This window comes from Manis pentadactyla, assembly GCF_030020395.1.
Source record: "Manis pentadactyla isolate mManPen7 chromosome 15 unlocalized genomic scaffold, mManPen7.hap1 SUPER_15_unloc_1, whole genome shotgun sequence".
NCBI lineage: Eukaryota > Metazoa > Chordata > Mammalia > Pholidota > Manidae > Manis > Manis pentadactyla.
The window spans coordinates 117,450-139,656 of NW_026644588.1; the positions used below are offsets into that span (position 1 = coordinate 117,450).

The following is a 22,207-nucleotide window of genomic DNA, read 5'->3' on the forward strand; positions in this document are numbered from 1 at the left end:
AATTACTTGGGGTGTGGGATAGGGGAGGCTGGATTGTCTTGGGTGGACAGGCCAAGCTCACCTGGGGTGTTTAGGGTTTAAGAGCTTAAAACCAGCTGTGGGCTGTGCTCCAGTAACCCTCCCAGGCCTCCAATGCCTTGGCCTCAACACTGTAACCCAGAAGATGGTAGACTGCCAAGATACCCTGGTAGGATCCCCAGGATCCAGGCCCACATGCTGAACTCAACTAGATCTAGTGGGAGCCTCAGCCAAACCAACTCAGTGTGAGGCCTATCTAGTTATGGAAAATGGTTAACTCAGGTCCAGAAAGCACTTGAGAAGAGTGGCCACGATGCAGCACATACCTGAGGCCTCATTCCACCTGCCCACCCACAAGACATCCAATAGAACAGTAAGCGCACCATGTGACCCTTCCACCCACCCAAAGCACTCCCCTCACCAGGGAAGACCCAGAAGGAACGTTCTGCACTTCCCAGGTGCCCAGACAACTGGGGACAAGTGCCCCCACCCCTACACAGCCCAACCAGGGCCTGGTAAGGGAATGATGCAGGCAGAGACCAGGCCCCCAAAACCACTGCCCCCACCAACCAAAGCCTGAGGAACTGATGAAGTTTTTATTAAATCCACAGAAGTAAAAACCATATTGTGAGGGGCTGGGGGATGGGGCCACCAAGGAGTGGGAGCCAAGCCACCAGAGGGAGAAGGCAGGGGAGGGTGACAGGACAGAGCCAAGTTGAGGTGGCCCAGGGTGGGGCCCAGCCTCAGGGGCCATCACCAGAGCCACTGGACAGCTCCTGGGCACTTGGGCCTGCACCAGGCAAGCTCAGCGGTGGGGGTTCCACCAGCACAGCAGAGAACTTGGTATCACCAAAGGCTTCATTCATGCGAGTCTCAAAGAAGCGCTGCAGGCCGATGATGGACTGTACATCTGCCTTGTCCTGCGCCAAGCAGATGGCAGTGGGTGGCTCCCAGTTCTCCATCCCACCTGCCTGCCCCATGCCCCCTAGCCGCACTCTCCACAGCTCACCTCTGTCAGCTTGTTGAACTGCTTGAACATGCGGCCCACATCCTGGGCAAACTCCTGGGGGGAGCTGTAAGGGGGTGACAACTTCTCCTGGAGGCGGGCACGGATCAGGGTCAGGTCCAGGGTGCCACCAGGCTGATCCTGTAGGCAGAGACCACACCCTGAAGGTGAGGCCAGGCAGCCCCTACAACCCCTCCAGACACCTCAAGTCCCAAGACTCACCAAGGAGAAGGTGGAGTCAGTAGCTAGCTGGTGCAGGGGCCGGCAGGGCTCGTGACAAAACAGGGCCAGCAAGACACGCTCACACTTCTAGGGACATTACAGGGGGCATCAAACACAGCCAGGAGGAACGCCATTGTGCAACCCCTAAAGGAGCAGGTCCCTGCCCTCACCTGCTGGTTAGCTGGTGAGAGTTTAGCCACCACACCAGTGCTGTTGCCACCATCCAGGCTCAGGCTGCTATCTTCCTCCTTCAAGTCAGGTAGCACATGGCAGAGCGAACAACTCCACTCCTCCCTGGAGGGAAGAGAGAATGAGGTGCTGCACCAGGACCGAAGGCAGCCCTCCACAATGCAGACCCCACACGAGCCTCGCACCCTGGCACATCCTGCAGGGCAGGCAGGTGGCAGTCCAGGTGGAAGCAGAACTCGCACTGGTTACACATGACCAGGTCGCCTGGCTTCTGGCAGACACGGCAGATGGTGGCACTGTCATCCAGGGCACCTGGGCCACCAGCTGGGGCTGAGGTACCCTCTGGAGCCACCACTTCTAGGCCTGAGCTGGTGCTGCCGCTGGGTGAGGCCATGCGGGGGCCCTCAGCACTGGGGCCCTCCGCCAGGGCCATCAGCACAGGCTTGGTCTCGGGACCCTCTGTGGCAGCAGGTGGGGCTCCAATGGCAGCCTCTGTCTCTTCCTCCTGCAAGGTGAAGGGTGTTCCAACAGTGTGCAAGCCTGGGCAGCGGTCATCCATCTCCCAGCAATGGTGACTTGGGGTAGGCTCACCTTGACGATGGCCATGCCGGGAAGGGGTGGGGCACCAGGGGCCACGGGGGGTGCAGTCCCAGGCTGCCCAGCAGCAGCAGCTGCCGCACCACGCTCAATGACGATGAGGTTGTAATCCTCAGTGGTGCTGCCTGGGAAGACCTTGAAAACTGGTGGTTGGCTGTCCGCTGTAAGGTCCAGATCCAAGCGCTCAAGGCTTACCCGTGGTACCTTGCGCATGAGGCCGCTCACTTCACCTTCACCTGAGCGGGACCTGCAGGTGCAGGTTGACATTAACAACCATCCCTGCGCCCACCCACTCCACCTACGGACCCCCACACTCACCGCTTCACACCTGACACATGGGGCTCCACAATGGAATAAAGGTCATCTGCTCAAAAGACAGACAAGGAAGAGAAGGTTGGAATGGAAGTAGGGCACTAGAGCTCTCCCACCTAGCAAGCAGACCCACTCACCTGACCCAAAGCCATAGCCTTCCTGCACATCCATGGGCTGTGGACAAAGGAGGTGGTCATCGGTGGGCAAGAGTCCCAAGGTACCCTGAACCTCTCCACACCACAGGGTCACTTCCCTCCCACCCCCGCTCACCTGGCTGCTGCCAGGGCCCTGCTTGCTCAAGGGCCCTGGGGCCCGCGGAGGGGCCATGGGCGTAGGACCTGTCGAGTTGGTGCCAGGACGCTCCGCCACGATCTTGCCTGCAAGAAGGAAGTAAAATAAGCTTTAGAAGGAACAGTACCACAGCAGTGGAACAGTGCAACAGGTGGAAAAAAAAAAAAAGGAGGACCCACCAAAGGCCTCTGCACTCTTGGTCCAAGCATTGAGATCCCACTGGAACTTCATCTCACCATGTGGCTCCACAGGGTCCACTATCATCTTAAGGGCCCGGTGCAGCTGGAAATAGATCTGGGGCAGGTGGTGCATCAGCACATGCAGTGAGTAAAGCTCCAGGGTGCTGGAAGGCGCCTGCCTGGAACCCACTACCCAGGTGCCCACCAGCACACACCAGTTTCTTGGAGAGCAGCAAAGCTGTGTTATTGTCACTTTCCAGGGCCCATGAGGCAAAGCGCAGGATGTGTTCCTGGTGCTTCTGGATCTTAGTCATGGTCCAGTGCTGTCGCTCCAGGCGCTCCTGCTGCCCCTCAGTCACCTTCTATAGGTGGAGAAGGAAATTCAGTTGAGAAAAGGGAGTAAGAGGACCCCATCCCATGTAAGGATGGCATAGAAAGCCAGTAAAAGGTGGTCACCAGGATCCTTTCACCACAGATGGGGCCAGTGGCCAGCAAATGGGGCCCAGAGACCCTCCCACATAGAAATGTACCTGGGCATCGTTGACCAGCACACGGCCCCGCTTGTTCAGTTCCTTCATGATCTGCAGGATGGCCATCTTAACATCCACCTGCACACGCTTCTGTACATCAGATACTTGACGGATCCTGGGAGTAAGGTGGGCCAGGTTAGGCTCGGTCAGGAAGATGTTAGCCAAGACACCCCCCGCAACAACCAAGCATCTGTACTTACGAGCTGCGAACCTCCTTGGTGTTCTTCTGCAAAGTTGCGTGTTTATCCCCAAGGCGTTTCACCAGTGAAGCCAACAGCTTGCGCTGGTTCCTCACTGCATCTTCCAGGAACTGGTATCTGAGGGCAGACAGTGGTGGGTCTGGGCACTAGGCACAGGACGGGGAGCACCCACCCACCTACCTACCCTGCCTTAGGACTCACTGGTGGTCCTTGTGGGCATTGAGCTGGCAGTCCCGGCAAGTGAGGGTGTCACAGCTCTCACAGAACAGCACGAGGGGCTCGTGCTTGTGCACGTTGCAGTACACTGTTCGCTCACCATCCCTTGACTTGGCAGGCCCTGGGAGACAGGACCATGAGGCTGGAGCACATCCTCAGCCACCTCCAACTCAGGGAGCGGACAGAGCTTGGTGCCTCACTTCCTGCCTGTCCTACAACCCTGGGCTCTCTGTTGGGAAAACCCAGAGGACCCAGTGGCAGCGGCCAAGGAAAAGCATAAACCTGCAAGCCCAGATCCTTGCTCCCCAAACCCCCATACCTCACCAAGAGATGCCCTCCTCCTTTCAGCTTCTGGCAGTGACAACAAAGTGTAAGGACGATGGCATCTGGCAGGAAAGACCTCCCCCCTGCTACTCCCCTCTACTGGCACCTTCTCCAGGTGGACACTCAAGAGAGCTACTCCACCTCTGAACCCCCCCCATAGATTCCCTTTCTCCTCCACTCACAGCAGGTTCTGTCCAGCAGGGGAGGGGATTCTGGCTACTGTGTCATCCCAGCACGCAGAATATTTGCTTTCTGTCACAGACAGAAAGCAAATCAAGGCCTAGAGACACCATTCAGGCACAGTTTCCTCAGAAGCCAGGCCTGGAGACCTCTCTCTTCTCTGGTAAGAGAAGGCCACAGACCTCTTACAACCCACAGGCCCAAAGGAGCGCCTGAGAAGCCTTCTCAGACTAAGAGAAATGAGATGTCAGACTAGAACCCTTGGAAAGGTGTCAAGCCCCCTCTCTGGATGGAGGGTCCTGCTGCTCAGAGCCATACCACCCAAAGACCAACACATCACACTGACATCCCAGCCCAACCTGTCACCAGTAAAAAGCTGCTGGGGAACATCCATTCCACCTTCCTCCCCAATCCTGTCCTAGCTACACCAACCCAGCCTAAAACCTATGACACAGAGATCTGCCAGACCCTGCCTCCTCCAATATTGCCCCCTACTCACTTTGACCTCTGCCTGCAACCCAGGACACCAACAGACCTCTGCCCTTCCCTTCATGCTCCTCATGCACCACAACCACTTCATACTCATCTTCCAGCCAATACAGTCCTCCAGGATGGAAGAGCCAGTGTTAACTATTAAAAGGCACTCATAGGAAGTTCAGGACCAAAGACTTGGTAAGACTCATATGGCCCCCAAGCCTCCTTCCATGCCAGTGCCAGCACATTCACAGAAAAACCTGGCAGTATCTTCCTGTGCTTCCATAAGACACCTACAACAGAAAATTAGCAACACTTCCAAGAGTGTCAGTGATGGTGTAAAGGCCTTCAAAGCTTATAAAAACACTGTGGCCTCAAAAGCCTCTTTCCCCTAAGACCTTTAAGCCCAGTGCTACGGAACTCCAAGTCCTGAAAGCACTTCACACCCTTCCCCAAACTCTTTTCCTCATCTGCACATACCAGTCCCTCCACCACTCCCTGCTGGGAGCTTCCCTGGTAACTTCCTTGAACCCTCTGTACACCTCCTTGTGGCACACTGAGGTCCTCTGTGCACTCCCCCCACCTAAACCTGCAAGAGACAGTACACCACAGTCCCAGCCTCCCAGTTTTTGAGTTCCCCTCTAGCCCTTCATGTAGCATCCCTTAAAGCAGCTCCCTGAGACCCATCCACCACCTACAACAAGCTTCATAAGCACATGACAGCTCATGTGGGAGGGCACCCTACGCCAACCTCTCCGCCTTGCATACCAGTGGAGCGCACAGTGTGGTCCTTGGTGTACTTCACTCGCTGGTGTGCCTCCACACAAGTCTCACACAGTGGCTCAGAACACTCCACACAGTAGCTGGTGGCTGGGGCATTATCCTCACAGCTAGTGCAGCACTGCTGGACAAAGAGAGAGTCAGACATGACAGAACAACCACACTGGTCTGCATATGCAACCCAAGAAACAGCAACATGAGCTGAGGCAGTGCTTTTACCTAGCTTCAACAGCATACCCTGAACCTTCTAGTACAGGGAAAATAAAGCTTGGAGTTGGGACCATGTTTCCGAGCTGGTGCCCCCTCCCCGTGGCCCAAGACCTCCTAGGGGTTGCTGGGGCAGGACATACCTGATTTGCATCCTGGGAGTCAGTGGCAGCCTTACTGCCACTGTCGCGCATGAAGTAATTCTCCACAATGTCTTTGGAGAAGCACTGCTGCTTGCACACAGGACAGTCCACCACTGCCAAGAGCATAAGAAACCACTGCACATTCACATCCAGGCTGTATTCCCATCCCCCAGGCGGCCCAAACATCCAACCTACGCCGGGCCAAAACCCTCCCCACAAAGAGCAAAAACCACACTCCTCTTTCATAGTTGGAACAGACGCCCCAAATTACCGCTTGGTCCAAACACCATTGCCCGCACCCAATCCCAGGCACCGTCCGGTTCCCATCCTCACTTGTCCAGGCGATCCCCTACCATCGCCACACCGCGAACGTACCCCCCAATCCCCGAGCCGAGTCGAAAGCAAAGGCTGCGGGATGTGGGGGAGGGGTCGCCCCAGGCCTCACCATACTCACCGGCGCCGTCACCCGCAGTACCGCCATCCCCTGAGCTGTTGGCGGAGGCGGGCGCCGTGGGCCCGAGGCAAGCGCTGCAGGCCGAGTGCAGGCAAGGCAGCAAGCGCGGCTCTCTCTCGGGCCGCAGACGCTCCCGGCACACGCCGCAGTGCTCCAGCAACTCCAACGCCTCGCCGCCACCCCCAGCGGGCGACGACGCCGAAGCAGTGGCCGAAGCCGAGGCCGCGGCCGAAGAGGCGGCAGCGCGCTTTTCGCCGCCCGCCGAGCCCTCGCCCGGGCCCGGGCTGCCGGAGGCGGCCGCCGCCGCCGCCGCCGCCGAGGTCGCCGCCGCCGAGGCCGCCATTCACACGCCGCCGGGGGCGCCCAGGGGAGAGGAGGGATGCGGGACCCACCGCGCAGGCGCACAAGCGCTCACCGCCAACGGTTGGGCCGCCGCTGCCGCGAGGCCGAACACCACCACGCGCTGCCTGGGCCGCCGCCCGCTGCGCGCGGGGCGCTGCTGAGGCCCGGCCGCCTGCTGCCTACCCGCCTCCCGCCGCCGACGCCCGCGCTTTCTCCTCAGCGCCCACGGAGACCCGCGTTTCGCGCCACGAACACAACCGCTCACCCGCGCGCCCGCTCGCAGAAAGAGCCGCGGCCGGGGGGCGGGACAGAAATAACTGGCGCCGACGCCGAGGCGCACGCGCGTTGCGTTCCTCGCGCCCAGGGGCGGGGCCAGGGCCCGCCGCCGCGGGCGAGGCCCCGAGTACGCAAGCGCCTGAGCCGACTCTGCCCACCTCCGCCTCTGCCACTTCGGCGCCGTCCGTGAGGCTGGGAGGTGCATCTGTTTCGTCATCGCCGCAATCCAGTCCGCGGGCTGGGCGTGCACACCTTTCCTAGAGCTTCCCCGCTAGCCCCGTGGCCGGACCGCTGTGCTGTGCACGCGAATTGGGAGTCCGGTCCTCCACCGCAATCCCGCCCCGTGGGCCGCTCCGGAGAGATCTGCTGCTGCTACGCCAAGGAACTTTCCGGGGAGGGGGCGGGCCAAGGCTGAGGGAGACGCCGGGCCCTGGGAGGGAGCCCAAGGTCCCCATCCGAGAAAGCGTCTTTTTGACCCCGGAGGCTGACTTGGGGTTGAAACCATTTGATCGTATAACATCAGAAACACTGAAACCTGCATTAATTAGATCCCAAGGCGCTACCGATCACAGAGTCGGTGAAATTTCACCTGGCCCCCACACCCCAAGAGTCCCTTCCCACCTTCTAGCCCGCCCTGCGCTGCGCTAACTTTGATGATTTTCCAGGTGGGCAAACTGAACCTCAACAATGGGGGGATTATAAGGAGGGAGTAAGGTCTAAGGGGGTGAATCTTGTCTCGGGAAGAAGCACACGGTATGCAGAGGGAGAATGCCATCCAGGCAGGGGGGCGCGGAGTGGAATCCGGCCTCGGTGGGGAGCAGGGCGGGTGGGAGGCGTCCTCCGCGAGGGAGGAAGCAGAGTCTGAGAATTCCCAAATGAGGAAAGCAAGGCCTGTAGGGCTGGGGGGAATCAATCTGAGAGAAAAATGGCCTTTTTGTGGGAATTCTGCCTGAGGAGGAAGCAGAGTTTGTGGGAGGGGATCCAGCCTAAGGTGAGAGCGGGATTTGGGAGGGGATCCTGAGGCAGGGAGATCTGTGAGAGGGGATCCAGTCTGGGGTGGGAGCAGGATCTGTGGGAGTGGACCCTGTCGGGGGCACTGGGTTCAGAGACTGCACCGGGGTGAGGGAGGGGCGGGGGTCGGCGCCGAAGGTCTGCGCACCGCCGCGAGGCCCGCGAGCCCCGCCCCCAGACCCTCTCCGCCTCACTAGGTGGGGCTGGCCAGGAGGCTGCGAGTGGAGCGGGCCGTGGCAGGCGCGTCCAGGCCTAGGGCTGGCGTGGCCTCGGTGGCAGCGGGGCGGGAGCATTGGGCTTTGTCTCGGGCCCTGCCTTTGTTCCAGACCCGGGAGGCCTCCAAAGCCAGCCGCCCCGCCCTCAGCTCAGCCCTGGCCCATCCCCGCCTCGCCACCCGCTGGCCACCTCCTCAACGGCTCCCCAAACCCGGGCCTTGGACTCTCTAACAGCTTCTGGTAACTGTGGGGAAATTGGTGACTGGCAGCAAGCAGGTTGCAGTGCAGTGCCCCTTAATAATATTTCCTGGGCATGGCCCACAACCCCACTTGCGCTCCATCACCCAGGAGGACGGAAGGGGTGGCCCCTACTAGCCAGGCCTGGGGAGAACTCGCCAGCCGGTCAGAGTAAGTCGGTAATGGTATAGCATGTAGCAGTGGCCTCCCAGGGCTGCACCCAGCATCCCAGGGAAGGCCAGTTAAGGCAGAAACTATGAGGTGACAGAGGAAGCAGCGCAGTGAGGGGTGGTAGGTGTCCAGAGGTTGCTGGACAGCCGGCTGGGTAGGTTGGGTCCTCTGCTTGCCCCTGCTTACAGGCCCTTCACATACTGGCTGGCAGCTGGCCCTCTGGTTTCAAGGGCCCATGCTCCTCTCTCTAAACAGAACCCATTTTCCTTCTGGGCCTGGGACTTTCCTGGTACATGCCACCTCACCGGCTGGGTATCAGCAGGTGCCAGCAGCAGGTCTTCAGACCTTATCACCAGGTGCTGGGCCACTGCCAGCCCCCTTGTGGAAATGGGGAAAACAAGGCTTCTAGAAATACCAGAATAGCACTGGCTGGGGAGGGTGAATTGGCAACCAGGCTCAGTCAGACTGAGGAAAGCAGGAGGTGTCACCCCAGGACCGGCCAGAGTAGGCTTAGGCCAGCAGGGCAAGGCCAGGGCTGAGTTCTCTCTGAGGAGCCGGCCCATGCAGAGGTCCAGAGCTATGAGGCAGGATGCAGGTAAATCTCACTCTGCTGCGCCCACCCCCAGGCCAGACTGAGTAGTCAGTGTCACCTTCTCTCATCCCCTATGAGCCTCATTGTTCCCAGTGCTGCACCACTGGCAACTGACTATAACTGGGCTTGGCAGACAGGGCTGTTGGGTGAAACACTGCGTAGGAGTCAGGCCCAGCCAAGGACTGCCCACCAACCATCTGGACACCTATCTGCAGACAGCCACCCTCATTCTCTCCCCAAACTCCATACCTGCGCCTGGTTCTTCCTCCAAACTTCAGGCATCACCCCCACACCTGTTTTAGAGGGACATCTTGTGTGGCTGCATCACCCCCAGTATCTTTCACAGGTTTCCTTCACTACACGGCTGTGATAAGGCACATCACAAATGTATTTAATGCCATTGAATTGAACAGTTTAACATGGAAGTACTGTGTAATATTACCACACACATCAAAATCAGATTTGGAGAGCCCAAGGGTCACCGACCCCGCTGACTTTGAGCTCACCTGGCTTCCACCACACAGGCCAACCCGTTGTTCCCACCTCAGGGTCTTTGTACTTGCCGTTCCCTCTGCCCAAAGTGTTCTCTTCACCTCCCCTTCCAGCTGTCTCCTCTTCCCTCACATTTCATCTGTGGAGAATCCCAAGGTTGCAAAATCCACACTGTTCACTGTTGCATCTGCCATGGCAGGCCCAGGCCCACCCGATGGTGAGCACTCTGCAGATGTGTAAAAGGACAAGCAAATGCAGGAAGATGATGGCCGTTTCACCCTGACAGTTTTGTAGGCAACAAGATGAGGTTTGGGTTGTATTACTTTTACACATTTTTTTTAGTTAGAATTCACATAACATCAAATTCATTTTATCTACTTTAAAGGGTACATTCTGTGGCATTTCATATATTCACAATGTTGTGCAACTGTGGGTAAAATTGTAACATTTCCAGATCATCTCGCTTGGCTTTAGTGCATTTTTATATTCTCGGGGGTGGAGAGAAGTTTATCTCCATGTCAATTGGTGATTACCTGGGCAACCAAGGGCGTGTCTGAACCTGAGAGTTTAAGGGAAGGGGCTGGCGGGCTGGCTTGCTTGCTTGCTGCCTTCTGGAGCAGGTGAGAGAGATGGACTGCAGTTTGTAAGCAATCAGCGGGTTTTAAACTTCACTTTTCCCTTTGATTCCATTTTTTTTTTGGTATTTTGCCCCGGGATTTCCTTTCCCCAGACTTACAACCACCACCACCTCTATGTAGTTCCAGAACATATTCATCACCCCAAAAAAGAAACCCTGTACCCCTCAGCACTCATGCCCATTCCCTCTCTCATCAGGCCCTGGCAACCACTTTGCTTTCTCTTCCTGAGAACTTTTTAACCTTGTGCTGGAGACATAATATGTAGAAACAACACACGCACCATACCCAGTGACAATCCTGGGCAACCAGGTCTGACAGCACATGAGTATCTCTGGCTCCCGGAAGCCAGCCTGGCCTTCATGTGCCTCAGTGCCGCTGCCATCTTGACCTCCCCCACAACAGACAAGCTTTGCTGACCTATGCATGGGACCATGAGGGGCTTGCCTGTCAGCATCTGGCTTCTTTCCGAGTGCACATCCATGTGGCTGTGTGTGTCCTTGGTTGCTTCTGGGCTCTTGTACAGGGCCCTATCACACAAACACCCTACAGTCTGTTTATGCATTCTCCTCTCAGCTACACTTGGGTCTCTCCCCTGCTTGTGCAGGGCTGGGGGATGTTCTGCCTCTGTTGCCCACCAGGACAGGGAGGTGTTTTTCAGATCAGAAGCCAAGGGCACAGCTATTGATTGGAACGATCCATCGAAACAAAATTCACAATGTCTGGGAGGCAGGGGAGCCTGATGTAAAGTGACCAGACCCTCCCATTGTGTAATCCGCCTGACATCCAGCACAGGTAAATCTACAGGGACATTAGATTAAAAGGGACGGGGTGGGAATGGGGACTCCAGTGGATGGCAGGGCATCTCACTGTGAATGATGGAAATATCCTAAAACGGGAGCATGCTAAGGGTTACACAATAGGCACATTTACTACAAGTGATCAGATTGTATGTGTGGAATCTCGTAAAATTCCCGGACACTAGAGACTCCATTTGTGCAGCTCCATTGTCTTTGCTAACTGATGAATTACTGAATTGGGCCAGAATCGGGAACTATTTTACAAGCAGTTGCTCATAAAATCCAACAGAAATACTGGCATTCAGACCATAAAGCTGTTGATAGGAACTTTACAATAACAGAATAGTCAACTAATGCATTCCAAGAATAGTTTTATAATCAAAAGCAGCTCAACTGGTCAGCACCAAATTATTATTTTTTTCTTTATTTAAATCATGTAATTATTCCCCCCTCCAGCCTTCTTTCCCATTAAAAAAACCCCTGCTTCCCCCACATGAGTGGGATACTTTTCTAGTTACTCTGAAATCTGTGCTCCCCGAATTGCAATTCTGAGACCCCAAAAAAAGTCCTTTGCTTTTTTCCAGTTTCACCTCTTTTTCTTAGCTGACATATATACACACCTGAAATGGGAGCATTATACACGACAATTAGTGTTCAGAGGCAGGAAAGGCTGTTCTGGGTTCCTTACCCAGCCAATAAGGAAATCTGGGAGGAGGCGGAGGCCATAAAGTGTGTGAAGGTATCAAGCTCAGATTTAATTAAATACACAGGAATTTGGGAATTCCCAGCCCCAGGGCTTAGTGGATGCAAAGGGAAACTATTGAACAGAAATGTTTTAATCTGGTTTCAGTGGATGGATTAAACTGGGGATGGAACAAGAGGAGCACAGGTAGGCCACCCCCACCTTTCCCTTTGACCTACCTATAAGCTTTACTTAAAAAAAAAAAAGTTTTATTTTTTACTTAAATTTTGTTTTTAATATACTTAAAATAGGGCCAAAAAAAAAGGACAGACAAGAACATTTGCTAATTCCAGGATGTGAGTGCTCCAGTGTGTGCTCCATTGTTCTTCATGTTTCTTGGGATTTTTTTTAGCTTTTCAAAATTAATACACGGGTCCACTATGGGGCCCGGCAGCAGGAACTGTGGAGAAGTTACAGTCTTGGTGTGTTATGATTATTATTTCAGTTTCTGTCTACTTCCCGGGTGGAGGCTTCAGTCCATGAAGCTAATAGGATGTTCGTCTTTTACATATGAGAGCAAATTAAACCTTTTCTTTCTTTGTTGAAGGTATTCTTCACCCCACCCTCATCCTGTTGTTGACAGCCCTTTATCCCTGTGTAGATGTTTCTTTTTCAGTAAGTCCTGTAGGCACTTTCCTGTTCCCACCCATTGCTCCTACTTGCCAGTGCTTGGGGCTGGGTTCCCCTCACTCAGCCACCTCCCCAAGCTGCAGCCTCCAAAGCCTTTCTGGTGCATAAACGGGATCCACTGCCCCTACCCTAACCTCAAAAAGCTACCCATTTCCTCTCAGTTCTGTCCAGAGGGCCAAAGACTTCACTGCTGTTACTAGCCTTGCCAGAGACTTCCCTCAGTCTCTGCCCTATCTTCCTCTTACCAGGAAACATTTTTCCAGGAAAGCGCTTATTGTCTGACCCCTGGGCCAAGGGGAAGCTCCTGCTGACTGAGGTGTGTGCTTGGGTCTTGGAACACACGTTCTATATCTGGCACAGCGCAGACCCACTGGGATGGGGCTGGGCTTACAGACACTGGGACCTGAGCACTGGGCTTTACCTGCAAAGTATCTGCCAAAGAGGGGGACCCTGCATGAGAAGCCAGCCTAGTTAGTGGAGGTAGGAAGGAGGTTGGGAACCCTCAAGCTGGGATCAGGGACTGAGACTTCAGACTTCTGACCTAGGTCGGAGGTGAGCAGTCACTCAAAGCTCAATTTCTTTTGCCCCTTTCATGTGTCTGTGACTATTGCAATCTCACAGGGTCTTCCCTTGGTGGTCTGCTAATGTTGCCTGTCCCATCTAGACTCCAAAGTCTGCCTCTAAAGCTCTCCAACCTGGTCCGGAGTTTTCAATATTCGCAGGCCACATTGGCCCCTCCCTGGCTTATTAAACCTTTGTCCTCAACTAAACTTTATTCTTCGAAATGCCCCACAACCACTGTAATAAGGTCTTTGGAAAGGAAAGCAAAATAGGTGTTTTCTCAAGGCTGTGACACTGGAGGCTGCAGCTCCTAGCTCCCTTGCTGCCTGAGAGGTACAGCCCACAATTGTCTCTCCCTCCTCAGAGCCCTCACACATGCCTTTCCACCTGCCCTGATGCTGTTTCAGCCAGTGTCTGAATAGCTGGTGCCTTCTCTCACCCTGGAGTCTCTCCACTTACGGGGTGGGGTAATGAGACCACCAAGGTGCCTGATAAATGCTGGTGAAGCAGAAATGAAGCATTTGGCAAGAGAGAAGCAATGGAAGGTATTCATCAGATGGGAAAACAGTTGTACTTACCAGATACTTTGTGGAAACCCTTAGTCTCTGGCAGCTGAGTTTTCTATTGGTACTCAGCAAGTTACCACAGACTCAGAGGCTTAAAACAATTGATTAGCTCACTGTTCTATAAGTCTTCTATAAGCCCAGGCAGCATCCACTGCTCTGAGTCTCACAAAATCTTCTGAGTTGTGGGCAGGGATGGGCTCTTCTTGGGATGCTCCAGGGAAGAATTCACTTCTGCTCATTCAGTTGTTGGCAGAGTCCAGTCCCATGAAGTCATATAACTGAGGTCCCTACTTTCTTGCTGGCTGTGGTCTGGGAGCTCTTCTCAGATTCTAGACCTCCACCCTCCATTCCTTATCATATGGCCCCCTCCAACAAAGCCCCTGGATGACTCCTACTTTGTCTCTGCTTTCTTCTTCTATCTTTAAGGACCTTTGTGATTACCTTGGGCCTACCCAACAATGCAGGGTCATCTCCTTATTTTAAGGTCAGCTGATTAGTAACCTTGATTAAATTTTCCATGTACTGTTACTATTCACATGTTCCAAGAATTTGGGCATGGAATCTTGAAAGCGAGCATTTTTAGAATGGGAATTTTGTACCCCTACACAGAGGACTTGTATTGCCCCAGGATCCTATAGAATGAGGCCCAGGTCTCTCTGTAAAGGTGAAGGACACAGATGAATCCCTGGCTTCAGAGGCCCTGTGACAGAAGATGGGAGGGCCTTGAGGTCAGGGAAGTTCCCTGGGGGAGGTGGTAGCAGCTGAGCTGTGTGAGTATTACGAACAGAGGGAAATTGCAAGGGCCCAGCCTCAAGGTGGGCACAGCAAGGCCTGTGAGGCCAGAGAGGAATGAGCAGTGATAGGAACTGGGGAGGAGAGGGGTTGGATGAAACAGACCCAATAGGCTGCACAGGCCATTGTGAGGGGCCAAGATTCTGAGCAGGGACAATGACACCATTAGACTTGGGTTTTAATAAGGTTCCTCAGGGGATGGGACTGGGAAGAAAGGGGCAGGGATAGTGGTTTCCCAGTAGCATATCCTCTCTGCTCCCTCATCTTCAACACATCTATGACACAGTTGCCCAGCAGATGCCTAAGGGATAGGCAGGCACTCTGACCTTGTCTCCATATTGGAGGTTGTTGAGAAGTCAGGCCCCCTTCACCATCTGCAGGACACGGCATGGGGTCCACTGAGGCTGGGGGTTTGGGGGGGATCTTCTGACCTTGAGGTCCAGGCTCTCCTGCCTCCCTCCAGTACCCATGCCAGGCCCTTGCAAACCAAGGCTGTTCCCTCTGTCCACACTGTACTTCCCACAGATTCTGTTCTATAAAGTCATTTCTGGTCTTTGTAGTCTGGCTGCTTACCACCCTCCTGGCAGAGGTACCACCCTTGCCACGTCCCTTCCCTTTTCTGAGCTCCCGCCCAGAGCGTTGTGTGAAAGTGTTCAGTTCAATATCCACTCCTTTGTTCACCACTCGCCCCGGGACAGAGGGCCTGGTGTGTGTGCCGAGGGGTAGAGTGGGCAACTAACTCGGGCTGCTTCCGCCTTCCTCCTGAGACTCAGGCTCAGGGACGGGCCGGAAGACAGGAGCCTAGCCCGGGTGGTGTCTGCTTCCCCTCCTCACTCGCAGTCTCCAGAAGGCCTGGGGGTAGGCTGCGGGGTATCTCGCCTGCGCCCTCCCGGGGTGGCAGCCGGGTTTAACTCGGCCCGGAGCCACCAACAGAGGCAGGTGCCCCGCCTCGTTACCACGCATCACCTTCTGGCGGGCAGGGAGCGCAGGAGGCGTGGCCCGCGGATGGACATCGCAGAGTCCGCCCCGTCTCTAGGGCGACGCCGGAAGCGTGTTCTGGCTTTCAGGTTACCTTGGTGCCAACCTGCCCCAGCTTCCGCGACTCTGGTTCCGACTGACGAGAGCCGGAAGTGCACCCTTGCGGCGGCGGTTGATCTCTAGGAAAACGCCGGAAACGTGCTCCGACCTAAGCGCTTCCCAGCGCCGCAGCGACTGCATAATTCAGTTCCGCTGGCGTCGCGACGGTGAAGTGCAGCCTTGGCGGTGGTGAGCGGGAGGAGGTCACGGCCCGGCCTGGAGCCTGAGGAGCCCGAGGTGGGGTCCGGTGGGCATCCCCCTGCGGCAGGGCCGGGGCGTGCCAGGGAAGGGACGGCCGCGCTAGGCTTGGAGTGCACGCTGCGGACATGAGGGGGCGCTACAGGATGGGATCACTGCTCTGGCGAGGGCGCGGAGGCGGGAAACCCAGGTTGGCCGTGGCTGAGCGGGTGGACCCGGAGCAGATCAGAGAGGGTCTCTAGGCTCGGGGTAGGGCGCGAGCAGTGACGCAGAGTACGGGAGAGGTTTCTCAGAGCAAAATACATGGTGTGGGCAACAGGCGTAGCGGCGAAAATGCGGCGCCATACTGGGCAGGTGGACCTGGATGCCGCGGTTTGAGGTTGGCCTTTGTTCTGAGACGCCAGGAAGTCCCTACTGTATCTAAACTAAAGTTTAGGAGCCCGCCGGGAAGCAGGGCAGGGGTGGATAGGAAAGGAAGGGTTCGAGCCAGCCGGGTTGATGCGCAGGTTTCTGCCCTCCATCGCCCGGGCTCGGACATGAAGTCCTTAACATGATAGCTGAATAAAGCCGAGAGTGGGTGCTTTTGGCAGAGGTAACAGCACGTGGAAAGACTTGGCCCAGTTAAGGAATTGCCGAGAATTAATTCATCCCCACGGAGGGCTCTTGAGCCGAGGGTCTATATCTGTTATGTCTGAACAGTCTCCCTCTGGCTGTCACGTGGGTAATAGACCCAGAGGTGCCGGGACACGAGGAGGTTACTGAATCAGTCTAGACCTGCGGTACCTGGGCAGTGGAGGTGTGCGAAGTGGTTTGAGGGGTCACAGGAGTATACAAGAAAGAGAGGGTTCGGCCCCAACAAAGGAAAAGCATAAGGAGCCAGAGGGGGTGGGTTTGAGACCCTAGTAGGTTGTGGGGCCTCACTCTAGGGCTGTGTGACCCTGCCTGAGCCAGGCTGGTGGAGAGTGGGCAGATCTCGGTGCGTTCCGTGTCCCTGCTGTCTTCCCCTATATTGGAGGTTTGTATGGCCTGGGTGTGGGGTGAGTACAGTATCCCCTCGCTGTCTGACAGAGGAAAAACAGGCCAAGTGAAAGTGGTACTGGTATGATGGGTGAAGTAGCAGAGCTGCTCAGATTCCCAGAGTTCCCCAGAGGGGTGGTACCCTTACCCCTTTCTGCTGCCCGAGGGTGGACAATGCTGCGTTTAGGAGGCCACACTTTGACAAGAAATGTATGGATTGCTTAGTCATGCCGATCTCCAAGCTGCTGCTGGTGCATTAGGACCCACCCAGTCACACACCCTGTGCAGTCCACACAAGCCCTCTCTCTGCGCCACATCCACACCTTGCACCCCATAGGCCCCATCCGTATTCCAAGAAGCACCAGGCTGAGAGAGACACCTCCCTGCCTAGTGTTGGGGTCTACAGAAAACATTGATTTTTCTCCTGTAGGGTACCTGCCAGGCTAATTTCCAACCTTTGTGACTGACTATCCACATGCTGAATTGCTTAGCCCAGAAGGCAGGTCATGCCACCCTACCCCTGTGAAGACCTCCTTATCCACTCTAGTTAAGACAACCTCATTCTGAAGCAGCAAACCTGGTTCTGCCCAGGGCCTTGGACGCTCCAAGTTTGGGGGGGTGGTAATGGGAAACCAAAAAGCCTCAGTGGGAGGAGTTGAAGCCAGTTAGGAGGGGAATGGGTGAAGCAGTTGCAGCCAGTTATGATTAGGGGTCCCTGCCGTCTTTTACTGGGCCGCCCTCCTGGGAGGGAGACTTGGGGAAGTCTTATGGATACTGAAGTTAGGGAAAGGTTGGCTGGGTGGGTCAACCTCTGGACTCTTTCCCAGACAGTCAGCAAGACTCAGAGGGGGAGAGACATTTGGTACACGCTCTGCCAGGGGTGTGCTGGGCTGTGGAGGTGGCCGGAGCTGCAGATGTCCCAGAGTCAGGAAGTCCTGCTGTATCCTCTGCGTTTGGAGGAGGGACTGCAAGGGGCCCTCGGGGAGGGGAGAGCAGGTTCCGAAGTCTGGGGGTGTGGTAAAGCCTTGGGCTCTGTCCCACGATAACGGGGATGCTGCAATCGATGGGAGGGGGTCTCCTGCTGACTTCCCCCGCCCACGCACCCTGTCCTGTGCAGATGGCAGCTGCGGAGGCGGTACACCATATCCATCTGCAGAACTTCTCCCGCTCACTGCTCGAAACCCTCAATGGTCAGCGGCTGGGCGGTCACTTCTGCGACGTGACTGTGCGCATCCGAGAGGCTTCGCTGCGAGCACACCGCTGCGTGTTGGCTGCCGGCTCACCCTTCTTCCAAGACAAGCTGCTGCTCGGCCACTCCGAGATCCGCGTGCCGCCGGTGGTGCCCGCGCAGACCGTGCGCCAGCTCGTCGAGTTCCTTTACAGCGGCTCACTCGTAGTGGCACAGGGCGAAGCTCTGCAGGTGCTCACGGCCGCATCCGTGCTGCGCATCCAGACGGTCATAGATGAGTGCACGCAGATCATCGCCCGTACCCGCGCCCCGGCCCCAGCCCCCGCCCCGGGTGCTCCTGTGCCCATGCCCACTCCTGTGCCCCCGCCACTGGCACCTGCGCAGCTGCGCCACCGGCTGCGCCATTTGCTAGCCGCACGTCCCCCCGGCCACCCCGGTGCCTCTCACTGCCGCAAGCAGTGCCGGCCCGCGCGCCTGCAGCTGCCCGCTCCCCCCGCGCTCGCCAAGGCGGAGCGGCCGAGCACCAACCCGGCGTTGCCTGCGGCCCCAGATGACGGCGGTGGCGATAATGATGAGGAGACCGACGAGGAGACCGATGGCGAGGATGGGGAAGGCAGAGGTCTGGGCGAAGGCCAGGCGCCACCTCCCTTCCCAGACTGCGCGGCTGGCCTCCTCACCGCCGCTGCTGACAGCGCGCACGAGGAGCCGCCTGCTCCTGCCGGCCTGGCTGACTACGGCGGCGCCGAGAGGGACTTGCTTTGCGGGGCTTTGGCGGCCGAGGATGTGTTCCCCGAAAGTTACGTTTCCTCTTGGCAAGATGAAGACTGTGCCACCGCTGATGCCTGTACCTCAGAGACCCCAGTCCCAGCCGACTGTGCCCTGCCTGGACCCCACCCATCTGGTGCCGCGAAGACCCTGGGGCCCTCCTCCGTTGGGCCTTTTCCCTTTCATCTTGGCGTCCCCGGGCTGCCTGGGCAGCCCCCTCCCGCGTCCTCCGGGCCGGCTTCTGCGCCCCCGCCCGCCTTCCACCCCGCGCCGGACACGGCCCCCAGGGCACCCCTGGTGGAGGCCACAGCTGCTCCCGCCTCGGCCCCCTCTGCCACCCCTGCTCGGGGCCCGGGTGCTGATCCACCTGCCTATGAGTGCAGTCACTGCCGCAAGACGTTCAGCTCACGGAAAAACTACACCAAGCACATGTTCATCCACTCCGGTGAGCCGGGGTGGGTCTCTGAGCCCTTTGGTCATTGGAGATTTATACCTGAGGGGGGATTGGGCTCTGGGCCTGGGTGCACTGTCATAGTTCTATTGCTATTTTATGACCCCAAGGGGGTTTGGAAATTGAGCCCCCAAGTGCAATGTGTGTGGCGGGGAGGGGAGCAGCCGTCCACATGGAGCAGCAGGCACTGCTGCCCTTCCCCTACCTTGAATTATTGTGGTGGGAGGTCACCATCCTGGAGATTGGGATGGGCAGAAGGGATGGAGTCTTGGTCCTGGTCCCTGGGCAACACCCCCAACACCACCCAGGATCTCTTGGGTTGGGACAGGATGGTACCCTTAGCCATCCCATGCCTCTGTTCAGGCAGGAGTCTGGTGCACATGTGACTGGGGCTTGACTCCTAGAGCCCTTGGTCCTGTGTGTAGGGGTACAGGCCAGCTCCATCGGAGGTGGGTCTCAGAAAGGAAGGCCACTTGTAGGAAACCCCTGGTCTCAGTCCCAGCTGCTGCTGTTCAGCCTGCAGATTTTGAGGTCCCTTCCCCTGAACCTCCAGCTAGACCCTCCAATCTCCTTGAATTATTGGGGTGAGCCTTTGGTCACCACGCTGGAGATTGGGATGGGCAAGAGGGATGGAGTCTTGGCTAGGAGGAGATGGCCAGTTCAGGAAGCGGTGCTGCAGATAGCCTCCTGGGGTCTCCGCGGATGGCACTGGGTCTGTGGACAGGGACTGGGTGTGAGAGGCTGAGTTCGCTGCCCTCCTAGGGAAAGAGTGGAGAGTTGGCAGAGAGAGAGCTTGATCAGGGTTGGAGGAGGGAGATGGGACTGCAGTTTGGAGACCCCACAGTTGTAGAGTTAGGAAAGGGGGGTGCTCCCTAAAGGCCGTTAGGGAGATGGTTCTCTGGCTCTGGTGGTAATGTAGAGTCCATGAGGGTGGAGTGCTAGGCATTGTGGAATGAGGGGCCAAGGTGGTCAGCTGGCAAGCCCTGGTTGTGTCACAGGGAGGATGCTCCCTGTGCAGGGTGCTCCCTGGGGGCAGAGGTAGAGGACAGTATGGAATGCCAAAGGCTTGAGTGCAGAGCTGAGCTGGATGTTATTAGAAAAGCAGAGATTTGGGAACAGAGAGGAGAGTTCTGCAAAAGGAACTTGGGATTTTACTGTGAATGGTGGGGGAGGCATCAATGTTCTGAGTTGCAGAGTAACTGCCATGTGATTTAATGTTTAAAATGTACACGGCTGCCTTGGGGATAAGGGAGAGAAAGCAGAGGCCTGGGTGGTTGGCCTATAGAAGGATGCCAGGGGCCCCAAGATAGTAATAGCCAAGATTTTCCAGCTTTATGTGGCCTTTGCCAGGTGCCAGACCTGGTTGGTCTTGGGGAACCCCCTACCTGCTATTGCCCTATATAGCCCTGCCTCACTGAGAGTTGCTTTTTGTTAATAACTGATGACTCTAGGGGCCAACATCGCCTGCTTTACCTTCTCTGATCCCGGGTGAGATGGAGCAGCCTTCTCTGTCACCTTTGGGACATTATAATGGCCAGCAGGAAGGGGTTCTGGGCAATAGGGTCTTGAAGTAGGAGGGTGCGGGTGTATCTGTTTCTCTCCCAGTGTAAAGGTGCTGGGCCTTGCCAGAATGTCACACAACAAAGGCCAGCAATAGAGTTCAGAATGTTCTATGGGAAATGCAGGAATGGCAGGAGAGAAGGCTCTAGTCCAATTCCAGGGCTATTGCTGTTGGTGGAAACAGAGGTCTCTGGAGGTGGAGGACACGTCAGTGGTCAGCTGCAGTGGACAACGCTGTCTCAGACCCGTGGGGTTCCCTACTGGGAGGGTGGGTACCTGCTGGAGTTGGGGTACCCTGACAGGCAGTGGTATCTAGGTATGATGGTAAGGGTCTGGAAGAGGGACAGCCCTGCAGGAAGTGGGAGACAGGACAGAGATATACCTGGCCATATGTGGGGGTCCCGGTTGGAAAGGAAGGGCTGGGAATGAGGGTTGTTCCGGGAGTGCTGTGTCCCTGCCCGGCATGGGTATTCCGGGTGGAAGGGTGGGAAGGGGAGGCCCTGAGGGGCAAAGGCACCCCCGGGCCCCTTCCCAGCTGACTGGGGGTGCGGCACGCCCTGTCGCCCGCAGGGGAGAAGCCCCACCAGTGCGCCGTGTGCTGGCGATCTTTCTCGCTGCGCGATTACCTGCTCAAGCATATGGTCACGCACACGGGCGTGCGCGCCTTCCAGTGCGCTGTCTGCGCCAAGCGCTTCACCCAGAAGAGCTCGCTCAACGTGCACATGCGCACGCACCGACCCGAGCGCGCGCCGTGCCCCGCCTGCGGCAAAGTCTTCTCTCACCGTGCGCTGCTCGACCGCCACCTGGCCGTGCACCCTGCCCCCTGACCTGGCCCTGGGGCCTGGGCACGCCTCTGCCGTCGGCCACGCTAGCTGCGGGGGCCTTGTCCACGTTCCCTGCACCAGACCACTTTCCTCAGAGCTCAGGCCTTCCGCCTGCTGCCACCCTTCTCTCCAAACCTGGTCGGGAGCCCAGCCGGCTTTACTCCTCTCCTCCCGTACACTCGGACCCTCCATGGTGGCGAGCTGGGGCCGAGATGGTCATGAACCCAACCACTTCTGGGAACTGGATCATCTCCAGCGTGAACTGGGAGCTCAGACCCTGGACGCTGGACCCAGAATAAGTGGCTCAGACTCCAGTTCTTGCCCCGCCCCCTCCCATGAGTGGGGTTGGGGTCTAGAGCTGCTCTACCCTCGAGTTAGGCTGGGCAAGGCCCATAGGGTCCCATCCTGAACTGCCCCTCCCTCATCTGGCACCAGAGGGGGCTCAGGTGGACCCATCATGGACTGATGCCAGGCCTCGGGATCTCCTCTGTAATAAAGGACTGTGGGCTGTGGGTCCCAAACCCAGAAGCTGTGTGCTCCTTGGCTTGTGTGTTCCTTGCTCTCAGATTGCCTGTGGGCATCAGGGCTCAGTTGCCTGGTCCCTGGGCCACACCCCCACCCCCACCCAGGATCTCTTGGGTTGGGACAGGATGGTACCCTTAGCCATCCCATGCCTCTGTTCAGGCAGGAGTCCGGTGTACATATGACTGGGGCTTGACTCCTAGAGCCCTTGGTCCTGTGT

General features: G+C 56.8%; 2 protein-coding genes across 4 annotated transcripts; one reads left to right on the forward strand and one right to left on the reverse strand.

The window, feature by feature from the left end:
* Positions 1-600: 600 nt before the first annotated feature.
* TRIM28 (tripartite motif containing 28) lies at positions 601-6,929 on the reverse strand. Of its 2 annotated transcripts, none has more exons than XM_036901339.2 (17): positions 6,323-6,929; positions 5,869-5,981; positions 5,507-5,642; positions 3,746-3,881; positions 3,545-3,661; positions 3,345-3,459; positions 3,030-3,176; positions 2,815-2,929; positions 2,615-2,721; positions 2,482-2,518; positions 2,351-2,396; positions 2,027-2,279; positions 1,621-1,940; positions 1,417-1,540; positions 1,247-1,333; positions 1,028-1,165; positions 601-938 (listed from the first exon to the last, which is right to left on the reverse strand). In XM_036901339.2, exons 1-17 carry the CDS (start codon positions 6,663-6,665, stop codon positions 762-764), a joined length of 2,511 nt encoding a protein of 836 aa, XP_036757234.2. In that variant the 5' UTR covers positions 6,666-6,929; the 3' UTR covers positions 601-761. The 2 variants fall into 2 exon arrangements, with proteins under 2 accessions (XP_036757234.2, XP_036757235.2); XM_036901340.2 differs by having other exon boundaries at positions 5,507-5,639; positions 6,323-6,928.
* An 8,627-nt stretch (positions 6,930-15,556) lies between these two features.
* On the forward strand, positions 15,557-22,010 carry ZBTB45 (zinc finger and BTB domain containing 45). Of its 2 annotated transcripts, none has more exons than XM_036901368.2 (3): positions 15,557-15,698; positions 17,794-19,075; positions 21,212-22,009. In XM_036901368.2, the coding sequence occupies exons 2-3, from the start codon at positions 17,794-17,796 to the stop codon at positions 21,466-21,468; spliced, it is 1,539 nt and encodes a 512-aa protein (XP_036757263.2). In that variant the 5' UTR covers positions 15,557-15,698; the 3' UTR covers positions 21,469-22,009. The 2 variants fall into 2 exon arrangements, with proteins under 2 accessions (XP_036757263.2, XP_036757261.2); XM_036901366.2 differs by lacking the exon at positions 15,557-15,698 and adding an exon at positions 15,799-16,038 and having other exon boundaries at positions 21,212-22,010.
* The last annotated feature ends 197 nt before the right edge of the window (positions 22,011-22,207 follow it).